This window comes from Impatiens glandulifera, chromosome 9, assembly GCF_907164915.1.
Source record: "Impatiens glandulifera chromosome 9, dImpGla2.1, whole genome shotgun sequence".
Taxonomy (NCBI): domain Eukaryota; kingdom Viridiplantae; phylum Streptophyta; class Magnoliopsida; order Ericales; family Balsaminaceae; genus Impatiens; species Impatiens glandulifera.
The window spans coordinates 17210123-17224596 of record NC_061870.1 but is presented as its reverse complement, the minus strand read 5'-3'; the positions used below and the strand labels follow the sequence as shown (position 1 = coordinate 17224596).

The 14474-nt window shown below is 25.4% G+C and overlaps 2 protein-coding genes across 2 annotated transcripts; both read left to right on the top strand.

Moving 5' to 3' along the window:
• Window positions 1–3848: 3848 nt before the first annotated feature.
• LOC124914446 (CSC1-like protein At3g21620) lies at window positions 3849–7486 on the top strand. Its single transcript, XM_047454996.1, has 11 exons — window positions 3849–4022; window positions 4098–4431; window positions 4514–4660; window positions 4759–4894; window positions 4986–5087; window positions 5169–5288; window positions 5353–5433; window positions 5535–5875; window positions 5965–6210; window positions 6349–6907; window positions 6980–7486. Exons 2-11 carry the CDS (start codon window positions 4115–4117, stop codon window positions 7220–7222), a joined length of 2292 nt encoding a protein of 763 aa, XP_047310952.1. The 5' UTR covers window positions 3849–4022; window positions 4098–4114; the 3' UTR covers window positions 7223–7486.
• A 2362-nt stretch (window positions 7487–9848) lies between these two features.
• On the top strand, window positions 9849–11955 carry LOC124915067 (uncharacterized membrane protein YuiD-like). Its single transcript, XM_047455716.1, has 5 exons — window positions 9849–10262; window positions 10384–10540; window positions 10937–10987; window positions 11102–11194; window positions 11701–11955. Exons 1-5 carry the CDS (start codon window positions 10108–10110, stop codon window positions 11758–11760), a joined length of 516 nt encoding a protein of 171 aa, XP_047311672.1. The 5' UTR covers window positions 9849–10107; the 3' UTR covers window positions 11761–11955.
• Window positions 11956–14474: the final 2519 nt, after the last annotated feature.

Sequence of the window (14474 nt, the reverse complement as noted above, 5' to 3'; positions counted from 1 at the left end):
GAGTGTTTTCCAATTCAATGTAAGATTCAATTTATGTTGTAATTCAACTTATGAATTCAAACTGAAATTTAGTTTGGATTTATTTTAAAATTCTAATGCCTTAAACTGATATTTTTCAGGTACCCTTCTCGATAATCATCGACATCAATGGCAGGTATCATCATTTAAATATTATTATACAGTTTTAAATGCAAGAAAAACATGTGCATTTTAGGACTTGAAGAATAATTGATTAAATAAAACGTAATCAAACCGATTTTTCAAATAGCCTAGATTTTTATAAAGTATAAATCGTTTTTAACGGTACAGAGAATATAGTGCGAAAACCTTTTTTCGAGTATCACCAAACACCGAACTCAAAAAAATATTTGTCAAATATACCTTTATATACGTATACAAAATGTTTTATTGATTTTAAATTAAAATCAATTGACGACTCTTTTATTAAATAAATATTTTTTTAATTAATTATTTTTATTTAATTTAAAATACAGATTTCTTTTTAATTAAATTGTGATTTGATTATTTTAAATTTAAAAGATTATATAAAATTAATTATTGTATTAATTAATTTTAAATGTCAAAATATATTTTGTATAAATATTTTAAATAATATTTTATTAAAAAAAATTTCACACAAACACCGAAATTAAAATTTATCGAACCTCGAATTTTTCCGTGATAAGGGATTTCCGAGATTACAAATATTTATTTTTATTATATTTTATATTTGATTTTGGATTTAAATACCGGGACGAATTTATGTCAATTTCGAAGGATTCGTCGTTACTAAGGATGACAATTTGAAACCTCCCCGAGAAAATTGAACCAAATAGTATCGTTTGAGACAGTTTTCCCCCGAAACCGAACGGAAATGAGAGGGATAGTATTCTTGTCCCCCGCCTTGCCTCGATTCTGCCTCGAACATCATAAACATAATTAAATATATTAAATCACCAATATATTTATTTATTCATTATATTTTATAAGGATAGTAAGGTTATTTCTTTATAATAATATAAAATTTTAATATATTACAATATATATTATATTAAAAAAATTGTTTATATAATTTTATTGTATAATTTTTATTTATTTATTTTTAAAAAAATTATTAACGGTGTCCCGCGGGATTCCCCGAAACTGAAAAAAACCGAACGGGACGACGATGATAATAAAAAAATCTCCAAAATTAAAACAGGACATGAATGGTAAATGCATCCTCGCCCCGAACAACCCCATTCACATCCCTAGTCTTTACACACCATTAGTTACTTTAGAATTGTACTTTCATTGTGTAATTTTCTTTTATTATCTTCCATATTTGATCTATAGAATCATTAATTCATTAAAAGTAAACTATGCATAAAAATAAATCATAATTATCAAGATAGCAAACTCTTGATTTGAAGGAAATGGTAAAAGGTACTTTAGGATTGTACTTTCATTTTGTAATCTCTTTTTTTATTATATTATATATTCGATCATATAGAATCATTAATTCATCACACACTAGTAGGTAATTCAGGATTTTATTTTCATTTTGTATTTTTTTAAAATCTTCCATATTTGATCTTATAGAATCATTAATTTATTACACGGATTTAACTTTCATTTTGTAATCTATTTTTTTGTATCTTCCATATTTAATCTCATAGAATCATTAATTCATGACCCACCATTATATTTAATATAACAAGATGGTTTGAATAAATATGCATAAAATTTTAAAATTAGAAAGAAAAATCTAAAGATAAAAAATCCCGATACTTATTGGGAAATCTTTTTGGTTCACATGATAAAGATTTAAAGTTTGAAATTTATTATAAACCTTTGTGTCATAATTTTTACATTCATTTAAAGTGTTTTAACTGAAAAATAAAAATAATATATATATATATATAGAGAGAAATGATTAGGTGAGGGAATTTGGTGAGAGAATTTGGTGAGAGAATGACGTGGCATAATCTTATTCGCTGAAAAAATCAAATAATTTCTCTTTTTTCTCTCTTTCCTTCCACTTTTACATTTTCCAACCAATGAAGGTGATGCCACGTCATTCCCTCACCAAATTCTCTCACCAAATTCCCTTCCTCTATCACTCCTCTATATATATATATATATTAAATTAAACTAAAGCATTAGTTAGGATAAAGTAAAGAATCTTAAGAATAGTTATGTTTAATTATGTATACAATAAGGATGTGACAAGTTAGATCATTGTAGTCCTATATTATATTTCATGGTCTGCTGGTAAGTAATATTATATATCTATCTAACTGCCCAAATGGACCAAATTAATAGTTTAATTTAATTAGGTCCAACTCAATTATTCTATTATCTCATATAATATCATCCCAATATTAATGATTAGAAAATTCATGTGTGACTAATATCATCCCCCACACGCTTTGTATGTGTTTTGCATCAAACTAATAAATTAATGAAAATATAAGAATTTTTTAATAATTTAGTTAAAAACAAAAACTGTTTTTACCTATATAAATCTTATTTAAACATCCAATAAGAGTCATAATAATAGTAATTTCAAGGATGTAATTTATTATAATACATTTTACATAATTAGTCTAAAATTGCAAAAACATCCATAAAATCATTATTCAAACAAAATTAAATATTTTGTAAATTAACGATTTAACATCTTATTTGTGAGTTATATTTCTTAATTTTTTTCCATAACTGCCATCGTATACGGTTATTACACTTTTTGATATTTGTTTAAAAAGTTCAGTAAATTCGATCCGAAAGTTAATCGTCGAGAATTTATGATGTATTTGTGTTTTTATTTTTATTTTATTTTATGTTTTATTATTATTATTTTTATTATTATTAATATTATTATTATTATTTGTTCTCTCACGTTACTTTTGTAATGTTATGCTTAAACTGGTATTATAATTTTTTTATTATAAATAAAAAAAGAATTATTTAATTGTGAAAAACAAATCAAACCACAACTGCCATGATGTCATACAATTAATCTTGAAAAGATAACAATCTCATTAAAAAAACAATATTAATTGATCATCTAATATAGTAATATATATATATATGCTTTTAAAAAACAATTTAAAAAAAGAAAGATTTTAATGTTGATATGCATTAAAGTGTAGATAAATAATTTCAAATATTATGAATTAATTATCATCTAATATGTATCTCAGAGGTAACGGAAACAAAATTGAAATGAAAAGTAACACAATGGGTATTGGGTAGATTACATATTGTCAAAATTGGTTAAAAAAAGTAATACAGAAAAAAATAAAAAATAATAGATAAATGTAACGGTGTAGTAAATATCCAAGCGCCGCAATCTTTTATAATGTATCCATCAATATAAAGTAAATTTATTTAATGAAGATAAAATTTTAATAATTAATGTAAATAAAAACATTTTTAAAAAAAATACAAGAGAGAAAGTAGCCGTTGGGAATAAATACCCTAGTAGAGGCCACCTGTCCCACGTTGTTATCCCTTGCCGACAAAGATCAATATTTTGAATTACAGATTAGAATGTCCATTCTTATTTATAAAATATTAATAATTAATATTTTTTTCCAATTATAATTTAAATATTCATTTTTTTTATAACCTTCAAAATATTTTAATTATTTTATACATATAAATAATCAAACAAATCACTTTTTCTTTTTTCTTTTTTCTACTTTTTGTTAATATTCAAATTTTATTAAAATAATCCAGGATCAATCAAGGCATAGATTTAAAATGATAAAATAATTGAATAATTTAATGATGTAATCCCATCACAATCTTAGGATAAAAGCACTGACCATATTCAACCAAGTTAATTATTATCAGCATTTCGCTGTCTATAATACCATGTGAACGTATCTCTTTCTCTCTCTTCTCAAGATCACTTTTTTTCATCTTCTTCTCTCAGTGAGACGAAATTTTCCAAAAGAATATCAGAAGACATCATCTGGGTTATGGTAAAAACTTGAGCTTTTTACTTGAGAAGAAGAAGAAGATCTTCGACCTGGGTATGATTCTTTATCTCTCTTTTTCTATGTCTATTGATGAAGCTTCATAATAGATGTTTATGAATTAAATTGCAGGAAAAAACAGAGCTTTAATGGCGTCCCTTAATGATATAATGGTTGCAGCAGCAATCAATATACTTAGTGCATTTGCTTTCCTTGTGGCATTTGCTGTGTTAAGAATACAACCCATTAACGATCGAGTCTATTTTCCAAAATGGTATCTAAAGGGTTTAAGAAATAGTACAGCTGGACTCTCAAATGCATTTGCACAGAAAATTGTTAACTTAGATTTCAGATCATATTTGAGGTTCTTGAATTGGATGCCAGCCGCTCTTCGTATGCCCGAACCTGAACTTATTGATCATGCTGGATTAGATTCAGCTGTTTATCTTCGAATTTACTTGACTGGGTAATTTCATATCTGAATTTTATGTATTCTCTTAGTTTTCAGCCTTTGATTTTGGGTTTTTGTTATTGGAAATTAAATGCAGGTTGAAAATCTTTGTCCCTATTGCATTCTTGGCTTTTACAATCATGGTACCTATTAATTATACAAATGTAACTTTGGAGAAGTCAAATTTGACTTACAGTAATATTGATAAGCTATCAATTTCCAATATTCCTGTTGCATCAAACAGGTATGAATGTCTGATGATCTTCTTAAGAAAGAATTGAATCATTTAGTTTAATTCTTGTCTTGTTTGTTTGTTTGTTTGTTTGTTTGTTGTTGGTTTAGATTCTGGACTCATTTGGTAATGGCTTATGCTTTTACATTCTGGACATGTTATGTGTTGAAGAAAGAGTATGAAACTGTTCAATCCATGCGTCTGCATTTCCTTGCAGCCGAGAACAGGCGCCCTGATCAATTTACAGTATGTTTTTGTTTCTTTATTGTTGTTGTTGTTGTTGTTGTTGTTGTAATCCCTTGGCTTGTTTAGTTAATTGAATATGTTTTTTGTGTAGGTTTTAGTTAGAAACGTGCCAATTGATCCTGATGAATCGGTTGATCAGCTAGTTGAACATTTCTTCTTGGTTAATCATCCCGATTATTACCTCACACATCAGGTCTGTTGATTTGTGTAAAGTTTTTGAAAACAAATAAATAAAATCATTAGACTATATAAACTATGAATGTTTTGTATGCAGGTTGTATATAATGCTAATAGATTGTCTGAATTGGTAGAGAAGAAAAAGGAAACGCAGAATTGGCTCGATTATTACCAACTTCGATACTCTAGAAATCATGCCAAACGCCCATTCAAGAAGGTAGTAACTAACCACTAACCAATCCTATCTTCACAAATAAACATTTTTTCAATTGATTGCGCAGATGGGGACTCTTGGACTTTTAGGGAAAAGAGTGGACGCGATCGATTTCTATTCAACAGCAATTGAGAAATTGTCAAAAGAAGTAAAATTCTTGTATCTCTGTTTTTAATCTTACAATGTTAAGGACAATTGGGAGAGGATGATTGGAATTGAAAGAGCTGTTCTTGGTTTTTGTTTTTATAGATATCAGAAGAAAGGGAGAGGATAATTGGGAATCCAAAATACATAATGCCAGCAGCATTCGTTTCATTCAAAACAAGATGGGGTGCTGCAGTTTGTGCGCAGACTCAACAAACGAGAAACCCGAGTTTCTGGCTAACCGAATGGGCTCCAGAACCGCGAGATGTTTATTGGAATAACTTAGCCATTCCATATGTTTCATTATCCATTAGGAAACTTATTATAGCTGTTGCTTTCTTTTTCCTTACATTCTTTTTCATGATCCCCATTGCATTTGTTCAATCTCTAGCAAACATAGAGGGAATTGAGAAAGCTTTACCATTCCTAAGACCAATAATTGAAATGTAAGTAAATTGCTTATTTTCTTTTCTTTTCTTTTGTTTATGATTTGTTTTTCTTGACTAATCTTTTGGTGGATTGTTGTTTTTCGTAGGAAAGGTGTTAAGTCGTTTATCCAAGGATTTCTTCCGGGAATTGCATTGAAGATATTTCTCATATTTCTTCCTTCTATACTTATGACAATGTCTAAGTTCGAAGGGCTAAGCTCGATATCGGCTTTGGAGAGGAGATCAGCGACGAGATATTACATATTTCAGTTCATTAATGTCTTTCTCGGTAGCATTATCACTGGAACCGCGTTTCAGCAACTTAACAACTTCATCCACCAATCCGCGAATGAGTATGTTTTCTGGATCCCACATTATGTTTTTTTACATAAGAGGTGTCAATAGGGACTTATAATTGTACTAGTTTTCTATCCTTGATGCAAAAAGAAAGAAAAAAAATTGAAATACTTTTAATTTCTAATTGATTGCAGCATTCCAGTGACGATTGGAACGTCGATACCAATGAAAGCGACGTTCTTCATAACATACATAATGGTGGACGGTTGGGCTGGTGTGGCAGGAGAAATTCTGCGTCTAAAACCGTTAATTTTTTACCACTTAAAAAGCTTCTTCCTTGTGAAGACAGAGCAGGATCGAGACGAGGCAATGGATCCAGGGAGTATTAGTTTCAACACTGGTGAACCACAAATACAACTTTATTTCTTGCTCGGGCTAGTTTACGCAGTCGTCACTCCTATTCTTCTTCCTTTCATCATCGTGTTCTTCGCATTCGCATTCGTGGTTTATCGTCATCAGATTATAAATGTTTATAATCAACAGTATGAGAGTGCAGCAGCTTTCTGGCCTGATGTCCATGGAAGAATCATAACTGCATTGGTTGTTTCGCAGCTGCTTCTAATGGGATTGTTGAGTTCAAAGGAAGCTGCTCAATCGACTCCTTTGTTGATCACACTCCCGGTTTTAACCATTTGGTTTCATATCTTCTGTAAAGGACGATATGAGCCGGCATTTGTCAGATATCCTTTGCAGGTAAAAAGAAAATGAAATTTTTAATTCAATCCATATCAACACGAAGTCGAATTTATATAATTGTTTTTATAGGAAGCGATGATGAAAGACACTTTAGAGCGAACTAAGGAGCCGAACTTGAATCTAAAGGAATACCTTCAAAACACATACATGCATCCGGTTTTCAAGGGGGAAGAAAAAGACGACAATAGCTCTGCAGGGTCGGATGATTGGGACTTGGAACCGGCTCTAGTACCAACAAGCAGGCGTCCTTCGCAAAGCAAACTTAGTTGCTCTTCGCGGTCATTGCTCCCGGAAGTTCGCGATATCCCTTAGGCGAAGTGTTCGTTCTATCTAGTGCTAAGTCTCTTGAAGCTCAAAAGAGTTTGTTGTACATGGAGATATGGTTAGAGGTTTTTTTTTTTTGTTTTTTGAACTTTTAATAATTTTTGAAACTTAGATTTCTAGTTTTTACAACTAAAATTGGGTAAGAAATTATATTGGTAGGTTTTTTAATATAGAAATTCTATCAATTCATACAAAATGATTCAAAATTACGTGGTGAATGAGCTGATAAAATAAATTTGTAATTTGAGTTAAGTTGGAGCAACTGTTTGATCATTTTAAGTATGATCTTTTCCCAGTCAAAATTTGTCAATGACTTTATTGTTTTTTTTAAATGTTTTAAAATTGAAGTATAGTTCATGATTGTGAAAGTAGTGTTAATTTTTTAAATTAAAAAAAAAACTATGAATTTGATGATATCCTAGGGGAATTTCAAACAAATGATTTCATAAATGATATGATCACATGTACAACAAAAACTAATTTATTCCTCACCTTGGATTAATTTTAAGCAATATTTAATAAATAAAATATTTATATACGTCGACCAATATTTTGTTTTTAAATTTAATAAGTTAAATTTTGAACTAATGTATTTTTTTAATTTATAAAATTAAATGTTAAATTAATATATTTTCTTTTGAAAATTGAAATTTTAATTTTTTTATATATTTAAACTACTATTTCAAATCAATATTTTAATAAAATAAATAATATATATTAAATTCTTTTTATTATATATATTTTTTAAACATAAGTGATTGAATTATAATTTTATAATTTTTCAATAATAAGAATTATTAAATTAATTTTTATAAAATTAAAATTAATTTAAATTCCAATTCTAATTCCAATTACCCTAACTAAATTAATATAATTTTAACCTTCCTTAATAAATTATAATCATCAATAAATGCAGGAACATCACTAAAAGTATGAATCGAAATCAAGGAGGATTATTTTAGTGATACAACAGGGGTATCATTATATATTATTTTAATTTACACCTTTTTTATAGAATAAATAATTTATGCATTTTTTTAATAAGTTTCTTTATTATTGCAAACCACCCCTAAAAGCAATCATTCACCAAATAAACAAATAGATCATTCAACCGACCACTTGCATGTCTAGATTAAAAAAAACTATCTAATGCTTGAATTATATGAACAATGTTAATAATATAATTTAATCATAGCTCTAATTAATGACATTATTTAAATTATTAATTAAAAAAATAATTATTAATTTATATATCAAATACTCTTTTATGTTTTAATATTACCCTAAAATAACCTATTGTTTAAACAATCTCATAATAAACTAGCATGTATTCCGTGCATTTGCACGATTAATAATATAAAAAACCGTGAAAAAAATATTACGGTAAAATTTTTATGGGCGGGTCAATCCACAATCCGACCCAAGTATCCATTTACTCTCACATATATTCAAATTAACCACAGCTCTCGACCCGACAATCCGGACATTTTAAAAACTAAACATCATTATATATATATATTAGTTAGTTAAAAAGTTGAACTTATATTGTTAAAATGTCACGCGTTTATCAAATTTTAAGTTGAATTTAAAATATAAAGTGTTATTAGTCTAGTTGATTAAAAGGTTGTACTTGTTTTGTTAGGTTGCAAGTTCGAACCATACCTATAACATTTTTAATTTAATTTTTAACCGTTTTAAGTTAATGGGCGGGTCAACCCACAATCCGACCCAAGTATCCATTTACTCTCACATATATCCAAATTAACCACAACTCTCGACCCGGCAATCCGAACACTTTAAAAATTAAGCATTATATATATTATAGATAACCTAAATTTTAACTAGTCCTAACATAGTGTTGAAAAAGAAAATATTATCCTTTTACTAAATACATATAATTATCTATTATTTAAACAATTTCATAATAAATAACCTGAATTTTAACTGTTCTAAGTCCTAACATAGTGTTGAAAAAGAAAATATTATCCTTTTCCTATAAACATATAATTATGGATTATTTAACTAAGAAATTATTTTTTTTTATTGAAGAATTTAAATTAGTTTGGATCTATGTTCTATTAGTAATTGTTCTTTGACTACTTTACACTTAAAAATTGAAATAAGGTTAAATATTTTTAAGGTCGTGATAAAACAACAAATTTGAGAACGAAAGAAAAGCGACGAATCTGACGTGTTTTGTCACTTATGCAGTAGAGAGAAATAAAAAAAATCTTCAGAACATGTCAACATTCGAGACAAAAATCTTTCGAAAATAGTCATCTTCCTGATTTTTTTTCTCTCATGCACATGAACATATTCGGGATAAAAATCTCCTAAACATGACCATTTTTCCGAATATTTTTTCCCCCTCCTGCACATGGTAATGTTCGGGATAAAAATCTCCCTAATATTAACAAATTTGGAATAAAAATTTCCCGAACATGATCCTTTTTAATTTTTTTTTTAATCTCTTGCACAAGTCCATGTTTCAAACAAAAATATCCTGATTCAACATTTTGATCTAAAATATAAAAAAAAAACAAAAACAAAAAAATTAGTTTTATTATAAAATAAGTGTATTTAGGAAAAAAAAAAAAGTTTACAATTGATGGTTTCGAGGTAGACTTGGATGAATGAATTGAACAATCGCGAAAATACCTTTCTTTGTCTCTGCCGACTGCCCTAACGCGATCTCATCGTCTTCTTCTTCTTCCTTCATCTCCTTCTCCAATTGCTATTCAAGAAATTCCGCCTCACCGTACTCCCCACGTGGACGTACTCTTCTTCATCTTCATCTTCATCTTCATCTTCTTCCCCCAAAGAAACAGAGATTTTTGCTTGTTTCTTCGCAATTTCTGAGATCTATTTTGGACATGGATGAGGTTATTACAGCGGCCGACGCAACGGCTGGAAATCAGACCACGTCAATGCAAGCGCCCGCCACTCCTGTCCTCCCTGTAAACCTTCCTCTCGTCTCCGCCTTCATCGCCTTCGCTTTGGCCCAGTTCCTCAAGCTATTCACGACCTGGTTCGCACCTCATCTCTTTTCATTATTATTATTATTATTCATCTGCATTGATTATAAGATATAACCCCTTTTATGATTCATTATTAGCTCATGTTTTCAACATTTTTTCCTAGACTCTCAGGTATAAAGAAAAAAGATGGGATGCCAAAAGGCTGATCGGATCCGGTGGAATGCCATCATCGCATTCTGCAACCGTTGTTGCTTTAGCAGCCGCCATTGGTTTGCTTGATGGAACAAATTCGCCTATGTTTGCTGTTTCTGTTGTCTTAGCATGTGTTGTATGTATCCCCAATTTTCCTATTCTTCTTCTTTTCTTCTTTTCTTGTTAGATTTTCACCCAATTTCTAGTTATGCAACTTTCATTTCCATTGTCAATGTCAATATCAATATCAAAATCTGATTCTGTATGTTTATTACCTTGTACATGAACATGATGGAGATGTTAACAAAATGAGTTCATTTTCTGCACTATTGCTACTTGTGTCATACTTTTGTTAGTTGATATTTGACATTAAATCAAATCCCTGCAATCTTGATCCTTGGTGTTTCATGGGTTGTTTCCTAATAAAGATTATTATTGACTGTCTCTTTGTTTACATCCCAATATGACACAATTCAATTGCTCCCTGTTTGGAGCATCAAGATGATATTTTTTTTTTGCGAAACATGTGCAGGTAATGTATGATGCATCTGGTGTAAGGCTACATGCTGGAAGACAAGCAGAAGTAAGATGGGCTTGTTGCTTTTGTCTATTGAACATAAATCTCTGCTTCCAATTTGTTTATACTTTAAAAATGAAATTTAGTCTTAAAACAGTCTTCTTTTATTGTTTTTTACAGTTGTTGAACCAAATCGTATGCGAGTTTCCTCCTGAACATCCCTTGTCTACTTCTAGACCTTTAAGAGATTCACTTGGGCATACTCCAATTCAGGTTTGTTGGTTTCCTTCTCGCATTTTTACAACTAATTTTATGCCATTTGTGAGCAGCTCAGTATTTGGTTCAGACAAAAGTCTGTCTCAGTTCATGTGGGTTGGTTGTTAAACGAACTAACTGAACAAGCTTTGATTAGCTGAAATGCTTATTTAATATAGAATTAGGTTGTAACTCACTAAATAGTTCAAGTAGAAATAGTGATTCCTACCTAGAACGCCTTTAGTTGAAATGAATGGAAGGTAATGCATGCTTCCAACATTCAAAAATGTCAAAATAACTTAACTTTGGGACTTTAGCAAGAGCATTAAATTACATTGTTACAAGGTTATTAGGGTAACATACATTGCAGGTACTTCAATTAATATATTTTGATTTGACTTGTTAACATTTAGTTTTCACATACTTAAAAAAATCAGTATTCATCTTTAACACTTAACTTGTAGTTCTATTAAAACACCTTAATCAGGCATTAATTATTTCAATTTTATATGGATATTATGCAGGTGATTGCTGGTGCTCTTCTGGGATGGATAGTTGCATTCTTGATGAATCAGTCATATTAAATTGAGGCAGAAATTGAAGTTAAAAGCAAATAAACATTGCATTTAGGTGATTATACTGACCATTTAATGTACTAATTGTTGAGTACTTCTTAAATAGAAGCAAAGCCATATTGCTGAATCCAATTTTAGAAAAGATATTCCGCAATGATCTAAAGATGAATAATATGAATATAAAGTCTATTATTATTATTATTTTGGTTTGACATAGAAATATTTTATTACATACTTTATTAAATTTCAAAATTCATAAAAAAAAATAAATATTAAAAAATCGGAGTTTATATTAATATTGAAAAACATATTATTAGATGAAAAATAATAAATCTATATTAAGATAAATTTGAATTAAAACAACTGATTTTATATCATTTAAAAATTAACTTATTTTTATTAAATATTTTATTTATTTTAAAAATTAATACTAAACTTCAATTACTTGTTAGTTTTATTTGTATTTTTATATAAATCATAATATAATTCAAACCTTATTAATTCTTAATTTAAAAAAAAAATCATGTTAATTTTTTAAATTTGTTTGTAAATTTAAAATTTTATTAATAAATTTAGGATTTAAATTATTTAATATTTTATTAATAAATTTAGAATTTAAATTATTTAATATTTTATTAATTTATAAATTCTATTATAAATTTTATTTAAATTATTTTTAATAAATTATTTTAATTTTATTTTTATTTTTAATATAAAATATAGTTTAAAAAAAATATTTATTAAGTATAATATTTTATAATAAATTTAGATTTTAATTTAGTTTCATATTTTGTAAATTTATTAATTTATTTTTATCAATTAATTTATATTTAAATATTAAAATATATTTATTTTTTAAGAAAAATTTCGAAATATGAAATAATAAATATTTCAAAAAAAAAAAAAATCGATTAATATTTTTTTCTTAAAATAAATTATTTATTATTATTTAAAAAATATTAATAAAGATTAATTTTAATAATTAATAATTATAAATATCAATAAAAATTTATGATATAGAAATAAAATTTATTAGATTAAATATAATCTTATTTAAAATATAATGAAACTAAATTTGATAATATATAAATATTATGAAACTATATAAATTAAAACATTTCAATTTAATTTATAATTATTTAAGATTTATAAACGAAAATAAATATATTTATTAAATTTAATTAATTAAATATATATTATTTAATTTTAAAATTTATAAAATGATTTAAATAAAATATTTATTGATAAAAATATATAAACTTATATTTAAAAAAACGATTATATTTGGATGAATACAAATTTTCTATATATTTTTAAATATTTATAAAACTTAAAATAATAAATAAATTACTTTATATTTATATATTAAAAATATATATAAATATATAAAATAATAAATATTATTTATCTTTAATAATAAAAACAATTAATATTATTTAATATATATATATATATATTTATTAATTGTCTATGAAAAACTATAATATGAATGAAAATATAAATTAATTAAAAATATATTTTATAAAAAAAATTTATAATATATAAATATTATGAAAATAATTACTTACATTTATATAATATTTTTTAATTAATTTAATTATTTTAATTAAAATAATTAAATAATTTTTAAATTTAATTTATAATTATTTAAGATTTTTAAATTAAAATTAAATATTTATTTATTTTTATATAATAGTATTATTTTATTATTATTAATTAATTTAATTTATTATATATATATATATATTACTTAATTACAAAATTAGAAAATTGTTTAAAATATAAAATAGTTATTGATAAAAATATGTTATAAACTTATAATTGTGAAAATGTTTCTTATTTTTAAATAATTACGAAACCTTAAATAAAATATAATATTATTTTTATATAAAACCAAATACAATTAATACATAACATAATGTTTAATAAAAAAATTATATTTTCAATATTTATTTTATTATAAAACAGTTTTAAATTTTAATTTTTGAAATATAAAATTATTATATGTTTTTATATATCATTTCTTAAAAAATAAAATTATTCACAATTAGTTAATACAATATTTTATAAGTATTATAATAGGTTAATAATTTTATTTTAACATATAATCTTTTTATATATATTAACTTTTTTTATAAATAATATTATTAATAATTTTATATAATTTTTAGTTATATTTAAAATAAAATTTATAAATTAATTTTATAAAATTTTAAAATATTTTAAGTTATTTAAGTAATAACTTCATAATATAAAGATATTTTATAAATATTTTATTAATATATATATATATATATATATATATATATATATATTATTATACAATATATTATTTAAATTTTGTAAATATACTTTTGAGTTATAATTATTAATATTTTATTATTTATTATATATAATATTATTTTAAAAATATATTTAAATATTAAATATCTTATTCTTTCTTCAATAATAAGTATTAACATTTATTTATTTTAGTAGAAAATCAAATAATTATAAAAATCAGTTTTTAATAAGAATATTAATTATTTGGTTTAAATTTTTTTTATAAAAGTACAAGTTATACTAAAAAAAAAAATTGTTTAAATTATAAAATATATATACTTTATAATTTTGTATTTATTTATAATTTAAGATATATCACTAAATTTTGATTATTTTAATTTATAAATTTTAATAAATAATTTTACGAAATAAAATAAAGAATAAAAAAAAATTAATTTAAA